This window comes from Ovis canadensis, chromosome 19, assembly GCF_042477335.2.
Source record: "Ovis canadensis isolate MfBH-ARS-UI-01 breed Bighorn chromosome 19, ARS-UI_OviCan_v2, whole genome shotgun sequence".
Classification (NCBI taxonomy): Eukaryota; Metazoa; Chordata; class Mammalia; order Artiodactyla; family Bovidae; genus Ovis; species Ovis canadensis.
In genome coordinates this window covers 48,707,321-48,731,782 of record NC_091263.1, presented here as the reverse complement: position 1 = coordinate 48,731,782, position 24,462 = coordinate 48,707,321, and the positions used below count along the sequence as shown (strand labels likewise).

At 39.2% G+C, this 24,462-nt stretch overlaps 1 protein-coding gene across 1 annotated transcript in view; it reads right to left on the bottom strand.

Annotated features, from left to right (window-relative positions):
- Positions 1 to 24,462, bottom strand: part of SUCLG2 (succinate-CoA ligase GDP-forming subunit beta) — a 287,354-nt gene that overhangs the window by 139,559 nt on the left and 123,333 nt on the right. The window contains exons 3-4 of the mRNA XM_069561842.1: positions 3,381 to 3,480; positions 2,608 to 2,698 (exon numbers count right to left, since the gene is read on the bottom strand). Of these exons, the coding sequence (XP_069417943.1) occupies positions 2,608 to 2,698; positions 3,381 to 3,480 (191 nt within the window). The remainder of the gene's footprint in view (positions 1 to 2,607; positions 2,699 to 3,380; positions 3,481 to 24,462) is intronic.

Here is a 24,462-nt window from a genome sequence, read left to right as displayed (position 1 = left end):
GGAATTTCACCCCCAAAGCTCTACTCAGGAAGAATGAAAATACAAATGAATGTTCACACAAAAATGTATACACAAAAGTTTATGCTTGCTCAAAAGTGGTAAACAATACAATTAATTGTTCATCTCCTGATGAATGAATAAGCCAAATGTGTTATAGTCATACAAATCAGTATTATTCAACCATAAAAATGTATGAAGTACTGATATATGCTACAACATGGATGAACCTTGAAAATATGCTAAGTGAAGGAAGCCAGACAAAAAAGGCTCGAAACATTCCATTGATATGAAATATCCAGAATAGGCAAATCCATGAATATAGGAAAATAGTTTCATAGTTTCCAAGGGGTGGAAAGACAATGGAGAATGACTTCCAATGGGTATGGGTTTCTTTTTCAGGGTGATGAAAGTGTTCTGGTATTGGATAGTGGTCATGGTTGCATAACCCAAGAATATACTAGAAACTACTTAATTGCACATTTTAAAAGGATGAATTCTATGGTATATGAATTATATCATATTAAAGAGAAAATCAATATACACACATTGGATTAGTGTTTCCCCAGGCTGGGAGTAGGCACAGGAATTGCCTGCAAATGGATGGGAGATTTTGGGGTTGGTTGATGGAAATGTTCAAAAATTAGATTGTGGTAATAGCTGTCAACTCCATAAATTTATTAAAACTACCGAAGTTGTACATTTTAAATGAGTAAATTTTATGGTATGCAAATTATACCTCAATAAACATGTTTTTTAAAAAGTTAAAAAAAATGCAGTTTCCTTAAAGTATATATAATGTTACTGTTTCAAGTATGTGGTAATACATATTTTACATGGGAAAAGGACAGAAACAATATTTAACAATTATTTCTAGAAGGTGAGAATAGAAGAAAATTTTACTCTCTGATTTTTATATTTCTGTACTATTGGAATTTTTCTCATGTTAATCATTTTTGCATTCAGGGAAAAAAATACTTAAAACTATATCACTCTGGTCATTTCTTGGCAATGATTCTATTTACAAGAATGCACTTATCCCCAGGATTTCAGGAACCTATCTATGAACTAATTTTATGCATATATATACATATATATATATAGTCTGTGTGTGAATCTTATGTGTATTTTATCTGCTTTTCAAAGGTATCACAAACTCTAATCTCAAACTCCATGTGTCCATAAAAAAACAATAAATTCCTACAACCAAAACCACTAATCATATCTCCTATAAACAAATTTTGAACAAGTTATATAGGTAGAGGCTCATAACCAGCCAGCTTAAAGGGGAAAATAAAAGTACAGTGCTGAGCTGAACAAAAATAATTCTTCAAAACCACTGTAAAATGTAAACAGTTCTTGTATCTAGCTGCAAGACACTGGGAAAGGGAAATAACCAGAGTCAATTTTGTCTGTGCATCTCCTCAATCTTTAGAAAGACTCTGTGTTCTTAGAGGGAAGGGGCTAATGACCCACCAGTATCCCCATCTCCCTCCAGCTCAGTGTCCTTTTCAGGACCAAGGCAGTGTGCTTGGTAAGCTAAGTATGCTAAGAAGACCCAGCTGGTGATTTCTGGGGGCCGTCATATCGAAAGTTTTCCAGACAATTCCTTCTGAAATGTAAAAATGGAATGCACTGCCTCAGCTGCCTGAAGAATGGAACTCTGGAAGAGATTATCATGTGATAATCCATATGTGATGCTGTGTCTGTGGAGCAGACAGTTGCCTCCCCAAAATGCTGGACCCTAATCTGCTGTTACAATGTCATGATGGGGCCTTCTAGTCATCTGTAGCTCCCAGGCCTAGAGTGAGTGACCTGTGCAGTCATCCAGGCCTGCATGCCAGAGGGTCCTATTCTTGGTCTCTAATTTGATGTTCTGCTGCAGCCAACTTGAAATATGAACAAGAATCACACATTTTCATTTTGTACTGGATTCTGCAAATCAGGCAGTCAGTTCCAGTGCCTTGATACATAACAGGGAGTTCAACAAAGCTAAACAGACTAATAGGAGGGCAAGTTAGGCTCTGTTTTCAGATCTACCAGTCACGTTTCATGGCTGTGGTGGGCCACTTTGCTTTAGATTTTATTTTCTGTGTGTGTGTGTACAAGTATGCACCCTGTACACACTTGGGTATCCCAACAGATCCCACTAATATGACATACTTCCAGTAATAACAGTGAGTCAAAATGGTAATAACCTCAAAATAAGTTATAGGGGAACTCAGAAAAACCACCAAAACAAGCACAGTAATTCTGATGCACTGGATGAGGGTGGGGCTGTGAGGAAGCAGAGAATGTCCCTCACTGATTCTAGGAACTGTCATGTTAAGTCCTTTTTGACTTTAAACAAAATGTGTCTGTGTTCTAAAAGAAAAAAATTATTATTTCAATCATTACCCATTGTTACCAAATTCTGATGATAATAAACAGTATTACTAATTTAGAATCCTTTTTTATCTCTCCTCAAAGTCATACTACACCAAAAACTACGTGAGGTTCAAAAAAATCACACATAGACCAAGTGTACTGCTTCATTAGATTCTGTCAAAACTGAAGTATGATTTTTTTTTTAACACATACACAGAAGATGGCCAAAAGCATTCACATTACCTTTTTAACTTTCACACCTTCTTTTGGAGTTTGCTTTGTTGCTAGATTATATCCAATCATCTGTTTAGCCAGCTGTCCCACAACTTTAGGGCTAAGAGAGAGGAGAAAAAAAAGAGAAGAAAGAAAAGAAAGTCAATGTTTATACTGAAAACAATTTTAAGACACAGTCCATACTATACCTCCACATCCACCCTGCCTTGGCCCACCTTCCACCTTCACAGAATGCATGGTACTTTCTGTTTATAAACCAGGTGCTTAGCAGTGTAGCAGACGCTCCGAGTCCAAAGTACATATGAATGAATGAGCGAGAGTAGAAGGAAGAGGAGGGGAGGGAAATGAAAATAAGTTTGCTTAAGTCGGTTCTCCCCTCCCCCCAAATAAGTTACAGTCATAGTAGAGAGACCATGCTGAAATGCACAGCAGCCTTAGGTAAGATAGTGGGCAACTTGGGAAGTAATGCCCAAAGATGGGGATAAAGGGAAGAGGAAGGATCAGAGTAAACCACTGAAAGGTATGTGACAGGAGAGGAGAGGGAAGTGTTTTCATTGATTGTCTAGAACAGAAAGGGTGTCAAGTTTTCACCAATTAGTGAACAAAAATCCTTTTACAGGAGAAGGAAAACTGGGACACCGCAGAGCCCTCTACCTGTTGTCTACATCATTTATTTGGGACCTTCTGCTCCTACTCCCTTTCTCAGTGCTCCTCTCCAGCATAAGCAGCATCTTCCATAACTGCTTTGCCCAAAGATAAGGAATTAAAACCTCCACGCTTACTCTTTTGTTAAATGAACGCCTCCTTTCAAACCGCTACTGAAGACACCTTTTCCTCTTCCGCCAGCTAAGATCTGGGCTTTTAAAACAATTTCTTTTGCATCTGCAAAAGAAAATCCAGAGTTAGCAGCTGATTTAAATTTCTTTTTTTTTTTAGCAACCAGCAAGTGGTAATGACATAACTTCCAAAAGTGACTGGCAAAAGCTCTCTCAAAACAACTTTGAAAATGAAGGCAATAAAGAACTTCAAAAAAACATCGATACACCTAAATACAAAGTCTGTTTACTGTGGACATTCAAATATTTCCTGCCAGTTTAATCTAATTCTCAACCATCCCAAGGGAGAACAAGGAATGTGTTCCCTTATTCTTCTAAGTGTCAGAAGATGCTAAATAAATCCAGGCTGGAAGTATTAATTCTACTGCGTAACGACACTCCCATGTGACAGAGACACCAATCTGCCAGTCAGAGGAGCTACCTACCTGTCAGCCATCTGAGATGTCAGAGGGAAGACTGGTGTACTTGGAGGAAAGTTTTAAAGAAAAGTTGTAAAGGGAGTATTTAATAGCTGTTTTGTTAGACACCAACAGTTTTCTGACCAGTTGTTCTATGTATCAGTAGGGTTGGGTAAGGGAGGAAGACATGGATTAAAGCTAAAAGGAAGCAGTATTTTATCAGTGTTGGCAGGGTAACAGAATATCCCAGAGCAAAGTGGCTGTGGACTCTCTCTTTGTCAAAACACTCAAGGAAAGAGTGAATGGTCCGCTCCTGACATCTGAGACCAGTCATAAACTCAAACATGTTTATGGGCCTGGTGGGAAAGCTGGGTGTGTGAAGCAGCCCAGTGATAGAGAAAGGACCATCAGCCAATAGGAATACTCCCCTATCCAATCAACAAAATGAAAAAAAAAAAAAAGAGGCAGCCCACAAATTAAATGTGTTTAATAAACCAAACAGTACACACCCTCCAGCCACAATTATCATTCTCTGTATGTGATTCAGTTTTATCTAAAATTAGAGAATGAAATCAGACAATCTCCAATATGGCTCTAATAGTTTTCTAGTTTGGCACACCAGGTTTAAAATTGCAGACCCAGGTTTTAATCAAGGCTTCAGCCTTTGCCCAGTTGTGTGACAATGGACAAGTTACCTAATGTCTTTATGATACAACACTCAGTGCTGTTTCAAGAATTAAATTAGAAAATATATGTGACTATCCTAACAGCCTAAAAACTCCTATCAGTAATGAAAAATTATTACCATGATCAATTAATTCATTTTACTATCTTTGTATATTGTGAAGAACCAAAATGATTATTTCTCTTCAAGCAGAAATGGTAAAAAGTAATGGAATCTGCCACCATTCATGCACGGTCTGTAAATGTTGGCTATTTTAACCAGTACTACCATTGTTACTACTGCTCATAGGCAAGCAGGCAAAGGTTCAAAGAGAAGGAGCCACAGGTATTTTCAAGAAGGAAATGGAAGAGCTATGGAAGGATTTGACACTATGAAGGCACTGGGTAAAACAGTCACTCTAGCTGATATAATCAGATCATAAAGGTTCATAATCTTATTGGTTGGTCATCCTTTTTTTGCTCACACTCAAAAAAAATCAGGTTCACTTTCTCTCAGAAGCAAATACAGCTCCTTCTTTGCGTAACCTCTGACAATAGTTTCTGCCCTGGATATGAACCATCACAACATCAGTCAAACAATGTCTTAGAATAAACTGGTTCCCATCAAATTGAGTAGAAGCCAAGTTATCGTTACTGCTTATTATCAAATCCTTACTAGGAATGAAACCAAGTAAAATGAATTTATTGTGCATTTAGGCTAGTGCATGTAGGAGTAGTAGTAAGATAAGAACTTTGGTGTAAAACAGACTTAGTTAAAATCTCCAGTTCTACCTATTCCTTTATTGAGAAGAGAATGAGATTCAGAAAGGTTAAAGTAACACGTCCAACTATAAAATAGTCATAACAATTTACAGTGTTAGAATGATATGAAATAAATGAAGAAAGTAGATAAAGTACTCATCTCATAGTCTGGCATATTTAAAACAAAGAGTCAAAATATTATAGCTATTATAGTATCATCATTATTTTCAGCAATTCAGCAAAAGTAGAATTCAGAAGGAAATTTCCCATTTCCCTTTGAAGATATTAAGTGGAAAAAAAATTCTGCTATTTACTCAATTTTTAACTGCATTTTCTTCAAATTCTTTAAAAATAGCCAGCATTCCATTGCCACTATCATTTTTCATAACCTCATGAATCTGAAAAAAAAAAAGATGCTTTCCTCTCCAAGCTTTCCAGCAGCAAAACTTCAAAGCCATGCAGATTACCTAAATGGGCAATGTTAACTGACATTACATGGGCTTGAGTAGTTAAGTTTTAGGCACTAACCATCAAGACAGAGAAAAAGTTGTAAGCTCAATAAAAGTGTTGTCCATTATTCACATCATTATTGATCACTTATCAAAGGACTTCATGCCACCCAGCTGGTAGACCAAGCAACCACTTTGGAGACTGTGAAGACACATACTAGGGCATAGAGAAAGAGGGAAAGAAAAAGACTGTCAATCTAGGTATATCTTCTGCAATTTATTTTTCAGGCTAAAGATAAGTTCATTACAATCACCTCTTCTGGGTAGTTCTCAAATGTTAATAAAGCAGTATGGCACTAACCAAAGTAAAATAAGTTTGTCTTGTCTTGTGGGAAACTCACATAAAGTAATTTAATTCATGTGATTATTTACTCAAACTGTTGAAAATTAAGAGACCAGATTCTACTGAACAGTAACTGGCTTTTTCATTTAGTATTTACCAAATGCTTTCATACTTAATGTCACTGTTTCCATTTTATTTAAAAATCTAACGTCTCCAAAAACTCATACAAATTTCCATTCTTTTTTAACATTACCTCACTGTTTCCAAAGAGAATTACAAAAGAATATTCCAGGGACTTTCCTGGTGGTGCAGTAGTTAAGAATCCACATGCCAATCCAGGGTACATGGGTTTGATTCCACATGGCACGGAGCAACTAAGCTCATGTACCACAACTACTGAAGCCCGCAAGCTACAAAGAAAGAGTAGTCCCTACTCACTGCAACTTGAGATTGCCTGCATGCAGCAACAAAGACCCAGCACAGCCATAAATAAATAAATAAATAAATGAACGATATCTCAATGAGGAAATTCAATTTTTGCATGAATACATAAGATGATCTAACTGTATTATAGGATATAAAGCTAAAAAGAGACAGAGGGGGATAAAACTCTCCTCCAATGGATTTTGTCTAGATACGGATTGCATATATACATTAATAACCATATTACTGGTAAAACTGAAGTCTACTTAACTCCAAATTCCTGACTCTTAAATGATACTCTTACATAAAGTAGCCTAAATATGCAATACATCTGCTTTATTCTGTTTCTTTCCCGGTGAGGTTCTGATAATGAACAGTGCTTAGGGTAAGGTTTCTACTGGGTTTGATGGAAACTGGTTTACTACCATTCATATATATATATATATATACATATATATATATATATGGAGAAAAAAGCACTATAAGAGACATATTTGATAACCTTAACCTATATGCAGGTCAGGAAGCGACAGTTAGAAATGGACATGGAACATCACGCTGGTTCCAAATAGGAAAAGGAGTACATAAAGGATGTATATTGTCACCCTGCTTATTTAACTTCTACACAGAGTACATCATGAGAAATGCTGGGCTGGAGGAAGCACAGGTAGGAGTCAAGATTGCCGGGAGAAATGTCCATAACCTCAGATATATAGATGACACCATCCTTATGGCAGAAAGTGAAGAACTAAAGAGCCTCTTGATGAAAGTGAAAGAGGAGAGTGAAAAAGTTGGCTTAAAGCTCAACATTCAGAAAACTAAGATCCAGTCCCATCACTTCATGGCAGATGCATGGGGAAACAGTGGAAACAGTGTCAGACTTTATTTTTGGGGGCTCCAAAATCACTGCAGATGGTGACTGCAGCCATGAAATTAAAAGATGCTTACTCCTTGGAAGAAAAGTTATGACCGGCCTAGACAGCATATTAAAAAGCAGAGACAATACTTTGCCAAGAAAGGTCCGTCTAGTCAAGGCTATGGTTTTTCCAGCGGTCATGTGTGGATGTGAGAGTTGGACTGTAAAGAAAGCTGAGCACGGAAGAATTGATGCCTTTGAACTGTGGTGTTGGAGAAGACTCTTTAGAGTCCCTTGGACTGCAAGGAGATCCAACCAGTCCATCCTAAAGGAAATCAGTCCTGAATGTTCATTGGAAGGACTGATATTGAAGCTGAAACTCCAACACTTTGGCCACCTGATGCGAAGAGCTGACTCATTTCAAAAGACCGTGACGCTGGGAAAGATTGAGGGCAGGAGAAGGGGATGACAGATGATGAGATGGTTGGATGGCATCACCAATTTGTTGGGCATGGGGTCGCAAAGAGTCAGACACGACTGAGCGACTAAACTGAACTGAATATATATGTAATACCTCCAAATACATTATCACTTAAGAGAATAAAATTTATAGCCATTAAGAAAACCTAAAGGAAACTCTCTAAGCCACAGTTTTATTTCATTCTATTAGCTGCATTAAAATAATGCTTTCTTACTGTTTTCCTCTCATTCTCCCTCACAATGAGTATTATTATAATTATAATACAGTTTTTTTGGGTAATTGTATAATTATAGTACAGTCCTAAAGGACTGATTTCCTTTTTCTAGTAGTCATATAAGAATGTGAGATTTGGACCATAAGAAGGCTGAGCACTGAAGAATTAACGGTTCTGAACTGTGGAGCTGGAGAAGACTCTTGAGAGTCCCTTGGACTCCAAGAAGATCAAACTAGTCGATGCTAAAAGAAATCAACCCTGAATATTCATTGGAAGGACTGCAAAAGCTGAAGCTCCAATACTTTGGCCACCTGATGCAAGGAGCCAACTCATTAGAAAAGACCCTGACACTGACAAGGATTGAGGGCAGGAGATGAAGGAGGCAACAAAGGATGAGATATTTGGATGGCATCATCAACTCCATGGACATGTGTCTGAGCAAACTTCAGGAGATAGCGAAGGACAGGGAAGCCTGGCGTGCTGCACTCCATGGGGTCACAAAGAGTGGAACACGACTGAGTGATTGAACAGCAACAACAAAGCCTAAATAGAATAAATAAAAAACATTTTAATTAAAAAAGCTTTGTAGAACTAGTTCACTTTGTTTTTCAGAGATGGAATTCTGAAAATATATTACTGCAAAATAATGTTTACAAGATATACCTCAAAACCAGAACACAAATGGGCCACAGTGAACAGCTGAAATGTTAGCCAAGAATATCAGTAAGAGTAAGCTATTTTCAGCTATCCTTATTTAAACAGTTTGGTATTGAACCAAATATTTATATTATTGAACTGGTTTTATTCAGCATTGTTCTTTCAAAGTATAATACTTTCTAAACACAAAATGTATTACTCTACATGTAATACTACAGCGAGATGACTACCGCCATGATCATCTATTTTGAGTCAATAATATCGGAGCTCTGGGGGGAACTATGATTTCTATGATTGACTGATAAGCAATATTGGAATATTTAGTTTTCAGCACACCTGCATTGCGTAATTTTGAGCCTAGTGATCACCTTTCACAAGGTTTGATGGAATTCTTAACAGAAGAAAGTAAATGTATTTCAGATTCACCTATTACAAATGGAAGGCATGGAGAAAGGGGAGAGGGAGGCAAGAGAAAAGCTGAAAAATACTATGAAAAGATGAATCTTAATAAAGAACATACAATTATAGGGTGATAATGGAGACTCAAGTGGCAATTTCCCAAAACAAATGAGCTAACATCCCTGTTTTCGTTACAACTCCAGAACCTGAACCTGAAATTGGTGAATTACCCATCTTCACTCGTTACTGTAATATCTCCTACAGACTGACTTACCTATTTCCTTTGACTGTGACTAGGTCACTCGCTGAGAAGAAGACTGATTCTGAGACCAAACAACTATTTCAACTTTCAATAACTCTGACAAGGGCTCACAAACACTAGGATAGAGAATTTTAAACATATGAGATGTTGGAGTAAGTCATTTCACCATGGATCACATCCCTAGATGAAACAGAATTGGAGATACTTGACTCTGTTATCAGTATGCTGCTTCTGCTGCTTAGTCAGGTCCAACTCTGTGCGACCCCATAGACAGCAGCCTACCAGGCTCCCCCATCCCTGGGATTCTCCAGGCAAGAACACTGGAGTGGGTTGCCATTTCCTTCTCCAATGCATGAAAGTGAAGGTGAAGTCGCTCAGTCGTGTCTGACTCTTCATGACCCCATGGACTGCAGCCCACCAGGCTCGTCTATCTATGGGATTTTCCAGGCAAGAGTACTAGAGCAGGGTGCCATTGCCTTCTCTGGTATCAGTATGCTACTTAGCTTAAATTACATCAAAGACTTAAATTACATGTACATACAGCAGTGATTTACAAATGGAAGCAAAAGATGAAAATAAGACTCTCCAGTACAGGGGTTTTATGATATAAATAGGAAGTTGTCCAGGAAGAGATTATTTTACCTTAAAACATTCTTCACTGATAAGGCTTTTTTATGTAAGTCCTAAATCTTAATTTCCCATTGAATATGATAGTCAATTAACTTCAGTTCAGTTCAGTTCAGTTCAGTCACTCAGTCGTGTCCGATTCTTTGTGACCCCATGAATCGCAGCATGCCAGGCCTCCCTGTCCATCACCAACTCCCGGAGTTCACTCAGACTCGCGTCCATCGAGTCCGTGATGCCATCCAGCCATCTCATCTTCTGTCATCCCCTTCTGCTCCTGCCCTCAATACCTCCCAGCATCAGAGTCTTCTCCAATGAGTCAACTCTTTGCATGAGGTGGCCAAAGTACTGGAGTTTCAGCTTTAGCATCATTCCTTCCAAAGAAATCCCAGGGCTGATCTCCTTCAGAATGGACCGGTTGGATCTCCTTGCAGCCCAAGGGACTCTCAAGAGTCTTCTCTAACACCACAGTTCAAAAGCATCGCAGCACTGTTTATAATAGCCAGGACATGGAAACAACCTAGATGTCCATCAGCAGATGAATGGATAAGAAAGCTGTGGTACATATACACAATGGAGTATTACTCAGCCGTTAAAAAGAATTCATTTGAATCAGTTCTGATGAGATGGATGAAACTGGAGCCGATTATACAGAGTGAAGTACGCCAGAAAGAAAAATACCAATACAGTATACTAACACATATATATGGAATTTAGAAAGATGGCAATGACGACCCTGTATGCAAGACAGCAAAAAAGACACAGATGTGTATAACGGACTTTTGGACTCAGAGGGAGAGGGAAAGGGTGGGATGATGTGGGAGAATGGCATCCTAACATGTATACTATCATATAAGAATCGAATCGCCAGTCTATGTCTGACGCAGGATACAGCATGCTTGGGGCTGGCGCATGGGGATGACCCAGAGAGATGTTATGGGGAGGCAGGTGGGAGGGGGGTTCATGTTTGGGAATGCATGTAAGAATTAAAGATTTTAAAATTTAAAAAAATAAATAAATAAAATTTAAAAAAAGAAAAGAAAAGAAAAGAAAGCATAAGAAGAAATACAGACATGTAGACTGGGGCTCCATCTTGGGAGTTTGAAGGTTTTGCTAAATCTCTGGACTTTGTTCTGTAGACACTGAGGGTCCAATAAAGCATTTCAAGAAAGAAAATAAATAAATAAATAAATATGCTGAAAAGTAATGACAGGAAACTTCACCAAATCAAAAAAGAGGATGTCAGGAAGTACAGGATGTGAGGTTGTTTTCATTTCCTTCAGTGCTATTCTTATTAATCATATATAACTTTAAAAAGCTGAAAAAGTTCATGTCTTAAGACCCAGTTTATAAAATAAAAAAGCTGTGATAAAAAAAAAGCATCAATTTTTCGGGGCTCAGCTTTCTTCACAGTCCAACTCTCACATCCATACATGACCACTGGAAAAACCATAGCCTTGACTAGGCAGACCTTTCTTGGCAAAGTAATGTCTCTGCTTTTCAATATGCTATCTGGGTTGGTCATAACTTTTCTTCCAAGGAGTAAGCGTCTTTTAATTTCATGGCTGCAGTCACCATCTGCAGTGATTTTGGAGTCCCTCCAAAACAAGTCTGACACTGTTTCCACTGTTTCCCCATCTATTTCCCATGAAGTGATGGGACAGGATGCCATGATCTTCGTTTTCTGAATGTTGAGCTTTAAGCCAACTTTTTCACTCTCCTTTTTCACTTTCATCAAGAGGCTTTTGAGTTCCTCTTCACTTTCTGCCATAAGGGTGGTGTCACCTGCATATCTGAGGTTATTGAGATTTCTCCCGGCAATCTCGATTCCAGCTTGTGCTTCTTCCAGCCCAGTGTTTCTCATGATGTACTCTGCATAGAAGTTAAATAAGCAGGGTGACAATATACAGCCTTGACGTACTCCTTTTCCTATTTGGAACCAGTCTGTTGTTTCATGTCCACTTCTAACCGTTGTTTCTTGACCTGTATATAGGTTTCTCAAGAGGCAGGTCAAGTAGTCTGGTATTCTCTTCTCTTTCAGAATTTTCCACAGTTTATTGTGATCCACACAGTCAAAGTGACACACATAACATATGTGCTGTGACCGGCGGCTGAGAGGAGCTACCCCACATCCGAGGTCAGGGGCCGCACCCAAGAGGGCCAGGCTAGGAGGGCACAGGAATGGCCTAGAGGAGCTACCCCACGTCCAAGGTCAGGGGCGGCAGCCGAGAGGAGCTACCCCGCATCCGTGGTCAGGGACGGGGGCCGAGAGTGCCAGGCTGCAACAGCGCAGGAGCAGCCGAGAGGAACTACCCCACGTCCGAGGCCAGGGGCGGTGGCTGGGAGGAGCTACCCCATGTCCAAGGAGTGGCAGCTGTGCAGGTGCAGGAGAGACTAAAGGAGCTATTCCACGTTCAAGGTCAGGAAGGGCGGCAGCGAGGAGATACCCCACATCCAAGGTAAGAAAAGCCCAAGTAACATGGTAAGTGTTGCAAGAGGGCATCAGAGGGCAGACACACTGAAACCATACTCACAGAAAACTAGTCAATCTAATCACACTAGGACCACAGCCTTGTCTAACTCAGTGAAACTAAGCCATGCCTGTGGGGCCACCCAAGACAGGCAGGTCATGGTGGAGAGGTCTGACAGAATGTGGTCCACTGGAGAAGGGAATGGCAAACCACTTCAGAATTCTTGCCTTGAGAACCCCATGAACAGTATGAAAAGGCAACACGATAGGATACCCCAGGTCAGTAGGTGCCCAAAATGCTACTGGAGATCAGTGGAGAAATAACTCCACAAAGAATGAAGGGATGGAGCCAAAGCAAAAACAACATTCAGCTGTGGATGTGACTGGTGATAGAAGCAAGGTCCGATGCTGTAAAGAGCAATATTGCATAGGAACCTGGAATGTCAGGTCCATGAATCAAGGAAAATTGGAAGTGGTCAAACAAGAGATGGCAAGAGTGAACGTTGGCATTCTAGGAATCAGCGAACTAAAACGGACTGGAATGGGTGAATTTAACTCAGATGACTATTATATCTACTACTGTGGCCAGGAATCCCTTAAAAGAAATGGAGTAGCCATCATGGTCAACAAAAGAGTCCGAAATGCAGTACTTGGATGCAATCTCAAAAATGACGGAATGATCTTGGTTTGTTTCCAAGGGAAACCATTCAATATCACAGTAATCCAAGTCTATGCCCCAACCAGTAATGGTGAAGAAGCTCAAGTTGAATGGTTCTAAGAAGACCTACAAGACCTTTTAGAATGAACACCCAAAAAAGATGTCCTTTTCATCATAGGGGACTGGAATGCAAAAGTAGGAAGTCAAGAAACACCTGGAGTAACAGGCAAATTTGGCCTTGGAATGTGGAATGAAGCAGGGCAAAGACTAATAGAGTTTTGCCAAGAAAATGCACTGGTCATAGCAAACACCCTCTTCCAACAACACAAGAGAAGACTCTACACATGGACATCACCAGACGGTCAACACTGAAATCAGATTGATTATATTCTTTGCAGCCAAAGATGGAGAAGCTCTATACAGGCAACAAAAACAAGACCAGGAGCTGACTGTGGCTCAGAACATGAACTCCTTATTGCCATATTCAGACTGAAACAGAAGAAAGTAGGGAAAAACACTAGACCGTTCAGGTATGACCAAAATCAAATTTAGGAGATGCAAGAGACACAGTATGATCCCTAAGTCTGGAAGATCCTCTGGAGGAGGAAACAGCTACCCACTCCTGTACTTTTGCTTGGACAAGTCCATGGAGCGAGGAGCCTGGCAGGCTACAGTCCATGGAGTTGCAAAGATTCAGAAACAACTGAGCATGCACACACACACACATGAACAATCCCTAAATTAGTTTGATAAATCATTGTTTTTTTTCAAACTGCCATACTCTTAAAAATACTATATATATAATACCATGTTACAGGCTTCATTAAAATCTATAATGATAAATTAGCCTATTCTTCTGACCTTGTCACTGGTGCTATTAATTGTTTTCATAACTATTAATACATACTCCATCTGTGATAAAAATTTCAAAGCTAGATAAAAATTACCTCCAGAAAGGCTCTATTCAGTTGTTATCTTACCTTTCTATCCTTTAACAGTTATAAACCAATCTTTCATTTTGCCTACTAGATTAAAAGATATGTTTCTAAAAGAAAGGTTAAGGATAGAACTTCCTGTCACTGATGGCAAAATTAACATGACCTTATTAAGTACCTGTAGTAAGGGGAAAAAAAAGTTAATACTCTAAGACTGAAACCACAGGACATTAAGCAAACCTTCTGCAAATGAAACCACTTGGGGAAAAAAAAGACAATCTTTCAGAACAAACAAGTTTCTTCAGAAAAAGAAATCTCCAGAAGAAATCTCTATGTAGATTATAGTAGGGATTAATGATATACACTAGTAATAAAAATACCTGTGTAACATTTGTAACTTCAACATATCCTGGAAATAGTCACAGATGATGAAAAGCGTTTATGAATATCAATAGCATTTCTACAGTGTTTTGTGGTACATTTGAAAGGAAGGAATGATAAAAGAAAACTAGCTATCAAAAAAATCATTTTTTCCCTGACTTTTAAGGCAAAGATATGTTCAGTCAGGGTTCAATTAGGGAAGTAGAACCACCGTGAGTTATGGGTAAGAGATTTATTATAGCAATTAAAGCTGAATTTGTAAAAGATACTGACAAAGGGAAGGTGTGAAAGTGGAAGTTGAGGGATCACAAGAGTCACCAACCAGCCAATCAGAGAAACCAGCATATCCAAGATTCACAGAGAAGGGGATGGGACTTGTTGCCAAGTGGGTTTGTGTTCATGTTGATTAGCAAAGTCAGCAATGGAGAAAAACTGCTAGACATGGAGCAGAGAACAGCAAAGACAGGTTGGACCCTCTTGGCAGCATGTCTACATCAGGCCATCACTGTATCACAGAGTAATAGCTGCATTCCAAATTCTGTGCAATCCCATATTTAGCCAATTCTAACCTGAACTACACAGGGAAGGAGATTCTGCAAGACAGAGTTCTACCTTGACCAAGCTGGCACAGTATAAATCACCAGAGCTAATAATAAAGGCATCACAAGGCAAAGACCATGACTGTTGGCAGGTTCAGAACTAACATTTTTGACAGTTTTTGGAGAACCTATCCTGGGCAAGAGTATATCCCAGCTTCAGAGGCAGACAACTGGAAGCTACCTGGTAATACATAACGTAAGGGTATCTCTTGTTGATCTGAACCAGTGATGAACGGGAGGAAAAGGTGGCGATGCCTGGAATTGATATGGGAAGATAAACTCACAAAGGTTTTATTTTCAGAGCCAAGTGGAAAGACTATAACATTTAAAATGTATGTAACATATACACTGCCTGTCTGCATCCACATTAAAAAATGTTTCCTTCACTTTCAGAGCAACACTACTAGTATTCTGAGATTTTTCACTTTCATGATTAGAAATTTCGTCTGTTCACTATCTTCTCTTATTTAAATCCATTCCTCTATCTGGCTCTCTACTTGGTGAGAGATGGTCTCAAGCACCACTGTCCAGAATCACCCCCACTGCCTGTTTGCTGTTCTCATTCTGCTGCCCATGATCTACTGGCCACACTGCCACCAGTTTCCCCTACTCAAGAAAGATTCCTCAGCTTCTCACAGGTGGGTCCCCTCTGGAGAACTTCTCAAGCAGAGTGGTGGAGCCCCTGGTGAGACAGCTTTTTCCTTTTCAGCATAATCTCTGTCCCAGAGGACACAATGTCCAGAGGAGACCAGGATCAATCAAATCTGACAATCCTGTGTGCCCTAGGAGCTGTAGCTACTGCTGCCCAGCCGACCCCTTTCCTTACAGAGATCTCACAAGAGCCCTGCATTTTTCTAAGCCACTCCGCTCTTTAGAGACCCTTTCTCCAGACAGGCCCTGATTTTCCAATTGCAAAATACATTCAAAATCCTTCTCACAGACCTCCGAGTCCAATGCAAATCAAGGAATAGTACTGGGCATCTGTTCTCTGCTTCTGAAAAATTCATGATGGTAAAGAAACCTGGAATGTTCTAAGACAATTAGGAGGTCCATCTGTCCAATATGCACAGAACACCCTTTGGTAGAGCAATCCCAATTCTGTGAAAATCGACTACAGAAATAAGAATTTTCACTGCAATGTAACTGTAAGAGGGAAACAGTGAAAACAACCAAAATGCCCATCAGTATTTGAACATGTGGGACTGGAAAAACAAATTGTACATATCCACATGATGAAATAATATAAATACTATATATATTTATTAGAGCCCCTGGTGGCTCAGTGGTAAAGAATCCACCTGCCAAACAGGAGTTGTGGGTTCGATCCCTGGGTTGGGAAGATCCCCTCGAGTAGGAAATGGCAACCCACTCCAGTGTTCTTGCCTGGAGAATTCCATGGACAGAGGAACTTGGCAGGCTATAGTCTATGGAGTTGCAAAGAGTCAGACATGACTTAGTGACTAAACAACAACATGGTTTAAGTAAATCTTTATGCAAAAACACAGGGAAATGTCCACAGACACTATAAGTTTTAAACTGAGCCAACAATATTTAAAAATAAATATTCACTTTTGTGAATAGTTATACAGTCATAATGAAATCTAAATGGACAATAATCAAATTATTAACTAAGGTTATCTTAAGGAGGTAAGGAGGAGTATTATTGGTACCTTTCAGTACTGATGCAAATTTTTTGCAATTATCATGAGCTGTCATAAAAAAATAAAACTGAGACTTTAAAAATGTGAGATAAATATAGGCAGTTATTTATAGTGGTTTGTCTTGAATATTTAAATGTTCCTTTCTATATGAGCCTTTATAATTTTTCTCTGTGGGGTCAGGGATGTCTATATTTGAGCAGGCCTCCAGAAAACACCTTCAAGAAACATGGCTCATAATTTTACAATGTGACCTCCTAAAGTGTCAGGCAAGAAAACTAACAGCAAAAGAAAAATGTTTTGCCTTTTTAAGACATCTATTGAGGACCTAAGGAAATACAAAGATTTTTAAAAGTCATAGTCACTGCTTTTCAGAAACCTAAAATCTACTGAAGGAAAGAGATATAAACAAAGAATCACTGAAAAATACGAATGCTTTCATAAATGACAAGAATCAAGGACAGTGAAAAAGGGAAACAGTGTCAAGTTAAACAGGGCAGGAGACAGAACAGAAGAACCATGGAGAGAAGAGCTTTGTGTATATATATACACATACATGTGTATATATATATATAAACACACATACATGTGTATATATATATATATATAGTGTGTATATATATACACACACATGACTGAAGTGACTTAGCAGTGACTTAGTGATTATGACTGATTTGCATTGATGGACAACAACAAAGACTACAACAAACTGTAAATTATCCTCCAATTTAAAAAAGAAGAAATTAAAGAATTAACAAGCTGATGTGCATTTTACTTCTTGGAGAAAAGAGATAACACAGTCTTTTGAGTTGAGTTTGGCACTGTAAAGCCCAAAACATAGTAAAATACCGGCATCAGTATGTGGTAAAAGAGCTGGGATCAAGATGTGGTAAAAGAAAATTCTGGCAGGTTTTAAGTAGCTCTCCAAAGGTATTAGTGTGGCAGACAAATCAAATCCTGTTTCACACTTGGTTTCACCCAGCAAGCAGTCCTATATGAGGATACCCTCTGGAATCCCAATCATTAGGAGACATTTAGATCAAGATTCAGATTTCATTACAGCAGCTGGAAAGTCAGCAGAATAAGTCTATTCCTCCTGCCCACCAACCTCTCCTTCAAAATGTAGCCAACATTTGTTCTCTTCCCCCACCCTCCCTCACTAGCGCAGTTTTTGGGTTTTTTTGTTTTACTGTTTTTTACCTTAATTTTCAGGAGTATGATATTAGACACTTGGAAATAAACAGCACATCCACAGAATTACCTGAACTGTTCCTTTCATCCCCCACTGCTGGTGCTCCTAAATCCAGCTGCAGCTTTTTCCAGGTCCCTGACCCTTTCTCTTTGCCTCCCAGCAGGAGTTTGGAACAGGCTGTCATAATGCATAAACATGATTCCACTGTGGGGACAAAAGGAGATCGTACCACCCTAGATGAATTTCCCAAGTATCTGTCCATAAAGCTAAAACATGACAACCTCAAAATAGAATGCCTTGGCCGTACACAAAGGGAGCGATTTTTGTGATGAATTAAGTCAACGTCAACTCGGGAATGCTACAAAGTCTAACAAAGCAGATGCTACCTTTCCTCTGAAAAGCCTTCTAGTTCACAGCAGATGCCATACCGAAGGGGAGGCACAGAGCTGGGGAGGAGCTGTGTCACACTTAGTGAAGCCACTCTCAGTTTGCCCAGTCATGCTCCTCACACCTTCTCTAGTGTTTGTTGCTACACACATTGTGATTCAGAATGAGATGGCCTCATTCCTCTGGAAATGACCAAGCGAGAGTACCAGACACACAGTGTGCCCTCAGCATAAGGTCATTCATTTATAATCACCACTTCTTTTGCACTGTGGAATTATCATCACAGTATTTATCAGGTGTTTACTGTAGAGTAAGATTTGTGCTAAGTGTATTCATTACTCACATTGAACAACTTCACCGAGGCTGAATTATCTGGAGTCACACAGCTAGTAAGAAGCAGAGTCAGAATGTTTCAGCAAGAAAAATAATTCTATAGACTGTGCTTTAGTTCTTCTACATAGAGCCTTGTTATTGGGTTTTTCCTCCCAAACATTTTGTTATCAAAATTACCAATCACATTTTAAAATAAAGTTGAACTATAAGTAAACATCTACATACTCACCACTTGAATTCTTTAGCTGCTAACATTTAACTACATTTACTTTATTCCAAATCTCTCCATCTATCACAGTTCATCTTATTTTTTCAAGCATTTCAAAGTAAGTTGCAGGCATCAATGCAGTTCCCCTCAGCAGAGCTATCAGTGACTAGAGCTGATACTTGTTTACAGTTCCTTTTTGGCAAGAGATAAAACTTCCACACAGTCAAATGCCCAAATCTGAAATGTATTATTCCATAGATTTTGACAAATGTATCTACCTGTGTGACTCAGTCAGGAAATATACTGTTTCCCAATCAGGAAATATACTGTTATTTATGAGAGCATATTACAAAAGTGTCCTTGGGACAAAATATCAAAATAGAGCAGCACTGCCAATGGAGATGTTAAGTTTCTTACTGAATTTTCATTGAAACATAACAAAATGTTAAATTCTTACACCTCAGCACAAAGATCCATGTCTGGCCACCAACAGGTATTGGACTATTCAAGGGAGTATAAAAAGCAATCAGTTCCACACTACCCACCTCACACCTGCAAATCAGAATTCTACTTGAAACATTCCTAGTCAGAGTTAGTAGCATGTAAAGCGCTGATTTCGAGAGGGTGCTTTTTTCTGTTTGTTTTTTACCATGAACATATAGAACTTTTGGAAAACAACTAATTATTTTAAAATATGAACTTTTCCAGCGCTGATATTTTGGAAGGTCAGGGACACTTCCAACAATAGCTGCACCAAAGGTGTTTGCTTGCACCATGTGTGTCCTGATATTTTGGAGTGTTTATTTCATTTTGAAAAGGGAAGTGAATTCTCCTGGGTATTCTTGCAACCTCCAGAAAAGTCAGGATGATGTTTCAAGCCTTGGTCTGATGCTTAAGTGATGGAGTGATGAAAAGGACTATCTTCAACCCAAAGGTTTTCTAGGCCATCAATGTCACTGTCACTGCCTGAAGCTTAACATATTGGGATTCAAGACTTTCCCTAAGCATCCAAGGTTTTTGAAAGAAAACCACTAGAAAGTATTTAGAAGAGAAAAGGCAAAACACATCTATGTTATAACCTAGAGTACATTACTAATTTGCAAACTGTGAAAAATACATATAAAAATGTTTTTTTTTTAAAGTCTTAAAAGACAGGAAGTCTATATCAACAGTTATCTCTGTGGGGTCAAGTTTCAAATGATTTTTACTTCCTTCTTTACAGTCATGATATTACCTATACTTTTCACAATGACTGCTTATGCCTTTTATAATCAGAGGAAAATTATTTTCAGATTTAAATAAAATATATATTTATGTGACCTCATAAGAACAATATTATTATTGCTAAGTAGGGTGGGGGGTAAGAGGTGTAAAGCTTTTGCAATAAATATATATATATACATATACCAATATGTATATAGGTAATATATCAAACTATTAACTGATCATTCGTAGAGGGGGAGATTACCATTAATTTTTTTCTTCTTTTGACTACAGATATGCTACAAAGAAAATATATCAAACTATTTACTGATTATTTGGAGAGGGGGAGATTACCAGTAATTTTTTTCTTCTTTTTGACTACAGATATGCTACAAAGAACATGTATTATTTCTGTAACAGGGGGAAATAATAGTTCATTTTTAAAACACACTTATCACACATTAGATTACACTGGTGCCTGAGATGTACACAGAATGCTATCATTCAGCTTTACTGGGCTTTAGCACGCTTTCTTCATTTCATAAGCAGTATGGGCTTGGAATTGAGGATGAAGGCAAGACTCAGCCACTTCTCAATGCAGCAACTAATCTTCCAGTTCAAAGTCAGCCATGGTGTTCCTTGGGGCCTGGAGACTCACACATCTGTGCTTTCCAGAATTAACTGTATCAGATCCATGCAAGAAACATGAAGATTCATCCCTGTGACATTCAGGATGAGTCACTGGGTCTCAAGTCACCAGTTTCCTTAAGGGCTACATACAGGGGTCAAGTGCCCTCTTGAAGTGCCCTTCAGATGCATATATGGAAAATTAGAGCATCTTCTTTCTATGTACTTAATCTACCAACTGTCTTAAGCTCCATCCAAAGAAGAAAACATGCTGGAGATGATCAGAGTACATGGGTAAGTTAATGAGCCACTCATCAGATGGCCTTGGATCACAACTCGGGCCTTTTTCCTCACCAGCGAACTGAGTGATCTTGGCTGAAGAAAACAGAACCTCAATGTTCTCATCTATGAAATGAAGTTCGTAAATGTAGCCCTTACCTGTGAGAGTTTCTATGAGTATTAAATGCTAGGAAGTTAGCACTGTGTGGGAGAAGGGGGTGAGAGGAGTACATAAGGTATGTTAAGTTACTTATTTAACACAATATCTGACTTACATTCTCACTTACATTCACATCTTAAGTTTCAAATAAATAATAGATGATGATGATAAAGATGAATACGCTGTACATTGGGCAAAAATATTTCATAGTAAGAAATCTAGTCTTACCAACTTTTATAAGTGTTAAGATATCAATGTCTATTTTTTCAATCATTCAGAATGATCAGTAAAACATACTCATGGTTGATGAGAACATTCTAGCTCAAATCAAGCTTTGAAAGGTCAGATAAGTTCAGGAGAAGCTCACATTTACAGACATTTAGAACTTCCCTCTCCCGTCCCAGATGGACTACTGCTGTTGTAAGAAAACCATCTCTGGATCCCAGATAGAATTTCCCTGCCACAAATGCACACTGTGTTTTTATTTACATTTGGATAGTTTGTTTAGTTCCAACGCCTGCATGTTTCCTTACTTTTTGCTTTTTGATATCCATGACTGTTGTCTGGAATGAGTGGCCCTGGCCCAGCTACACATTTCCTGGCAGAGAACATGTCGCTTGACTCCATCTGGAGTTGCTCAACTTCAGGCCTCATTAGCAGGCTGAGGCTTGTACCAGCACAGCACATCCCTCCCCCAGCATTGATGCTGGGTCCGTTCCAACCCTGTGGCAGCCTGCAGGGGAGGGAAAATGAGCTGGAAGCAAGCTAGACATGGAGTTTGGCTGGCGTTTTGTACATCAGTGGCAGGACACATAGCTCTCTGTCCTTCAGTGTCATTACTGCTATTGTGATTATTGTTACTATGGACGTCGAAGCTGTTGTACATGTCTTAAAGACATCAAATTCTCAGCACTGACTGTCTACTAAGAATTATTCAAAGGACTTTACACACGTCATCTCATTTAATCTTCACATTAGTTCTCTGCATAAGATAATATTTTAGGTTATCAGGACACTGGAACTCAGAGAAATAAAATCCCTTGTCTAAGATCACAGAGCTGTAAATTCCAGAGCACAGGCTCAGGCGAGAGGAGATCCACCAACGCCATCTGAGCGTGACCTGCTACTATCCTTGCCCATTCACGTTTGCAGGAGTGAATGAGCTTCTGAGGATGTGATGTGATAACGGTCAGGGAGAAGGCAAGCCAACCACTTCCAATGTGACCAGAATCCTTGACCATGAGTTCTGGGGTCAGTCAAGTACAAAGAAGAAAACATGATGACCCAATAAGAGCAATAATGAGAAAAACTGCCCATTTTGAGTCAAAGGAAAGGCTACGCCCATCAGGTAGCTCACAAGGATTAACAGCTTCACGAACAATCCTTTCAACTGTCTACACACTCAAATGTTTTTCTGATGTATTATACCTTTCCAAATAGGGAAAGGAGTACAAGGCTGTATATTGTCACCCTGCTTATTTAACTTCTATGCAGAGTACATCATGAGAAACACTGGGCTAGATGAAGCACAGGCTGGAATCAAGATTGCTGGGAGAAATTATTAATAACTTCAGATATGCAGATGACACCACCCTTATGGCAGAAAGTGAAGAACTAAGAGCCTCTTGATGAAAGTGAAAGAGGAGAGTGAAAAAGTTGGCTTAAAACTCAACATTCAGAAAACAAAGATCATGGCATCTGGTCCCATCACTTCATGGCAAATAGATGGGAAAACAGTGGAAACAGTGACAGATCTTATTTTCTTGAGCTCCAAAATCACTGCAGATGGTGACTGCAGCCATGAAATTAAAAGATGCTTACTCCTTGAAAGAAAAGTTATGACCAACTTCAACAACATATTAAAAAGCAGAAACATTACTTTGCCAACAAATGTCCATCTAGCCAAGGCTATGGTTTTTCCTGTAGTCATGTATGGATGTGAGAGTTGGACTATTAAGAAAACTGAGCACCGAAGAATTGATGCTTTTGAACCGTGGTGTTGGAGAAGACTCTTGAGAGTCCCTTGGACTGCAAGGAGATCCAACCAGGCAATCCTAAAGGAAATCAGTCCTGAATATTCATTGGAAGGACTGACGCTAAAGCTGAAATTCCAATACTTTGGCTCCCTGATGCAAAGAACTGACTCATGTGAAAAGACCCTGATGCCTGGAAAGACTGAAAGTGGGAGGAGAAGGGGATGACAGAGGATGAAATAGCTGGATGGCATCACCGACTCAATGGACATGAGCCTGAGTAAACTCCGTGAGTTGGTGATAGACAGCGAGGCCTTGAGTGCTGTGGTCCATGGGGTCACAAAGAGTCGGACACAACTGAGTGACTGAACTGAACTGATACCTGATCATCTTCCAATAAAACAAAGTCTACTCTATCAGTGTATTTTTCTGTATTTTTCTTATCATTACTATTATTTTTTTAAAGACAGTAGTCTGGGTTGTTGGGGTGCAAAAGTCAGACAGAAATTCTATAAGGTCAAAGGCAACACTGGTCCTTCCTTCTCTGAGGCACTGCTACTGGAGACAGAGATTGTACATAACACAGAAAGGCCATCATGTGCACCAGAGTTCACTCCCTAGCATTCAAACTACGGTTCGACTCCTTTATTTAGTTGTATATAATCTTAAAAGTTACTTAACTTCTCTAAACTTCCCTTTGTAAAACAGACAGGATAACAGTCAATCTCTTGGGTTAATTCAAATGTGCAATCCATGTGAATACTTTAAACAACACCTGGCAATACAGCAAGTGACTAAAGCATGTGACCTACTATAGGTTTGATGACTTACATCCTCTGATTTGGTTTCACACATTCCCTAAATAAATCCATTAGCCTTTACATTTCTCTCTACCAAATGTCATTGCTGTTTGAGCCTCTGCTAGGCAGCAAGCAATATAATGGGTGCTTTGCATCTACTATCTTCAATCCTTCCAGTAATTCCAAAATTTAAAAATAGCTGTCCCCATTCTACAGAAGAAAACACTGAATGGAGTTCAAAAGTTTTAAGTGATGTGTTATGGAGTATGACCTCCAGGCCATGCGTTTCCTCTTACAGTTTTCCATCCCAAGCAAGAAGGGGATGTGACTGTTATTTTGCTGCCCAGGACAGCTGCCCATCTTCTGAAGTCTGACAGTCCTCCAGGCTTTCCATGGCCCAGGGGGTATTGCCAGAATTCAGCTTTGGCAACCAGGCTCTGCCAGAACCACAGTCCTGTCCAACACAAATCTTCAGTTATAGTCACTGCAGGGTGAAAGGCTCATCATGTCAGTGTTTTGGGGAGACTGAGGGTACCCTTGCTGCAAAGAGTCCACCTGTGATTAAATGAAACATTTGCTTTACTAAAGTGACAGGTGTTTGTTTTTTTTTAAAACTCATTTTTATAAGGCTTTG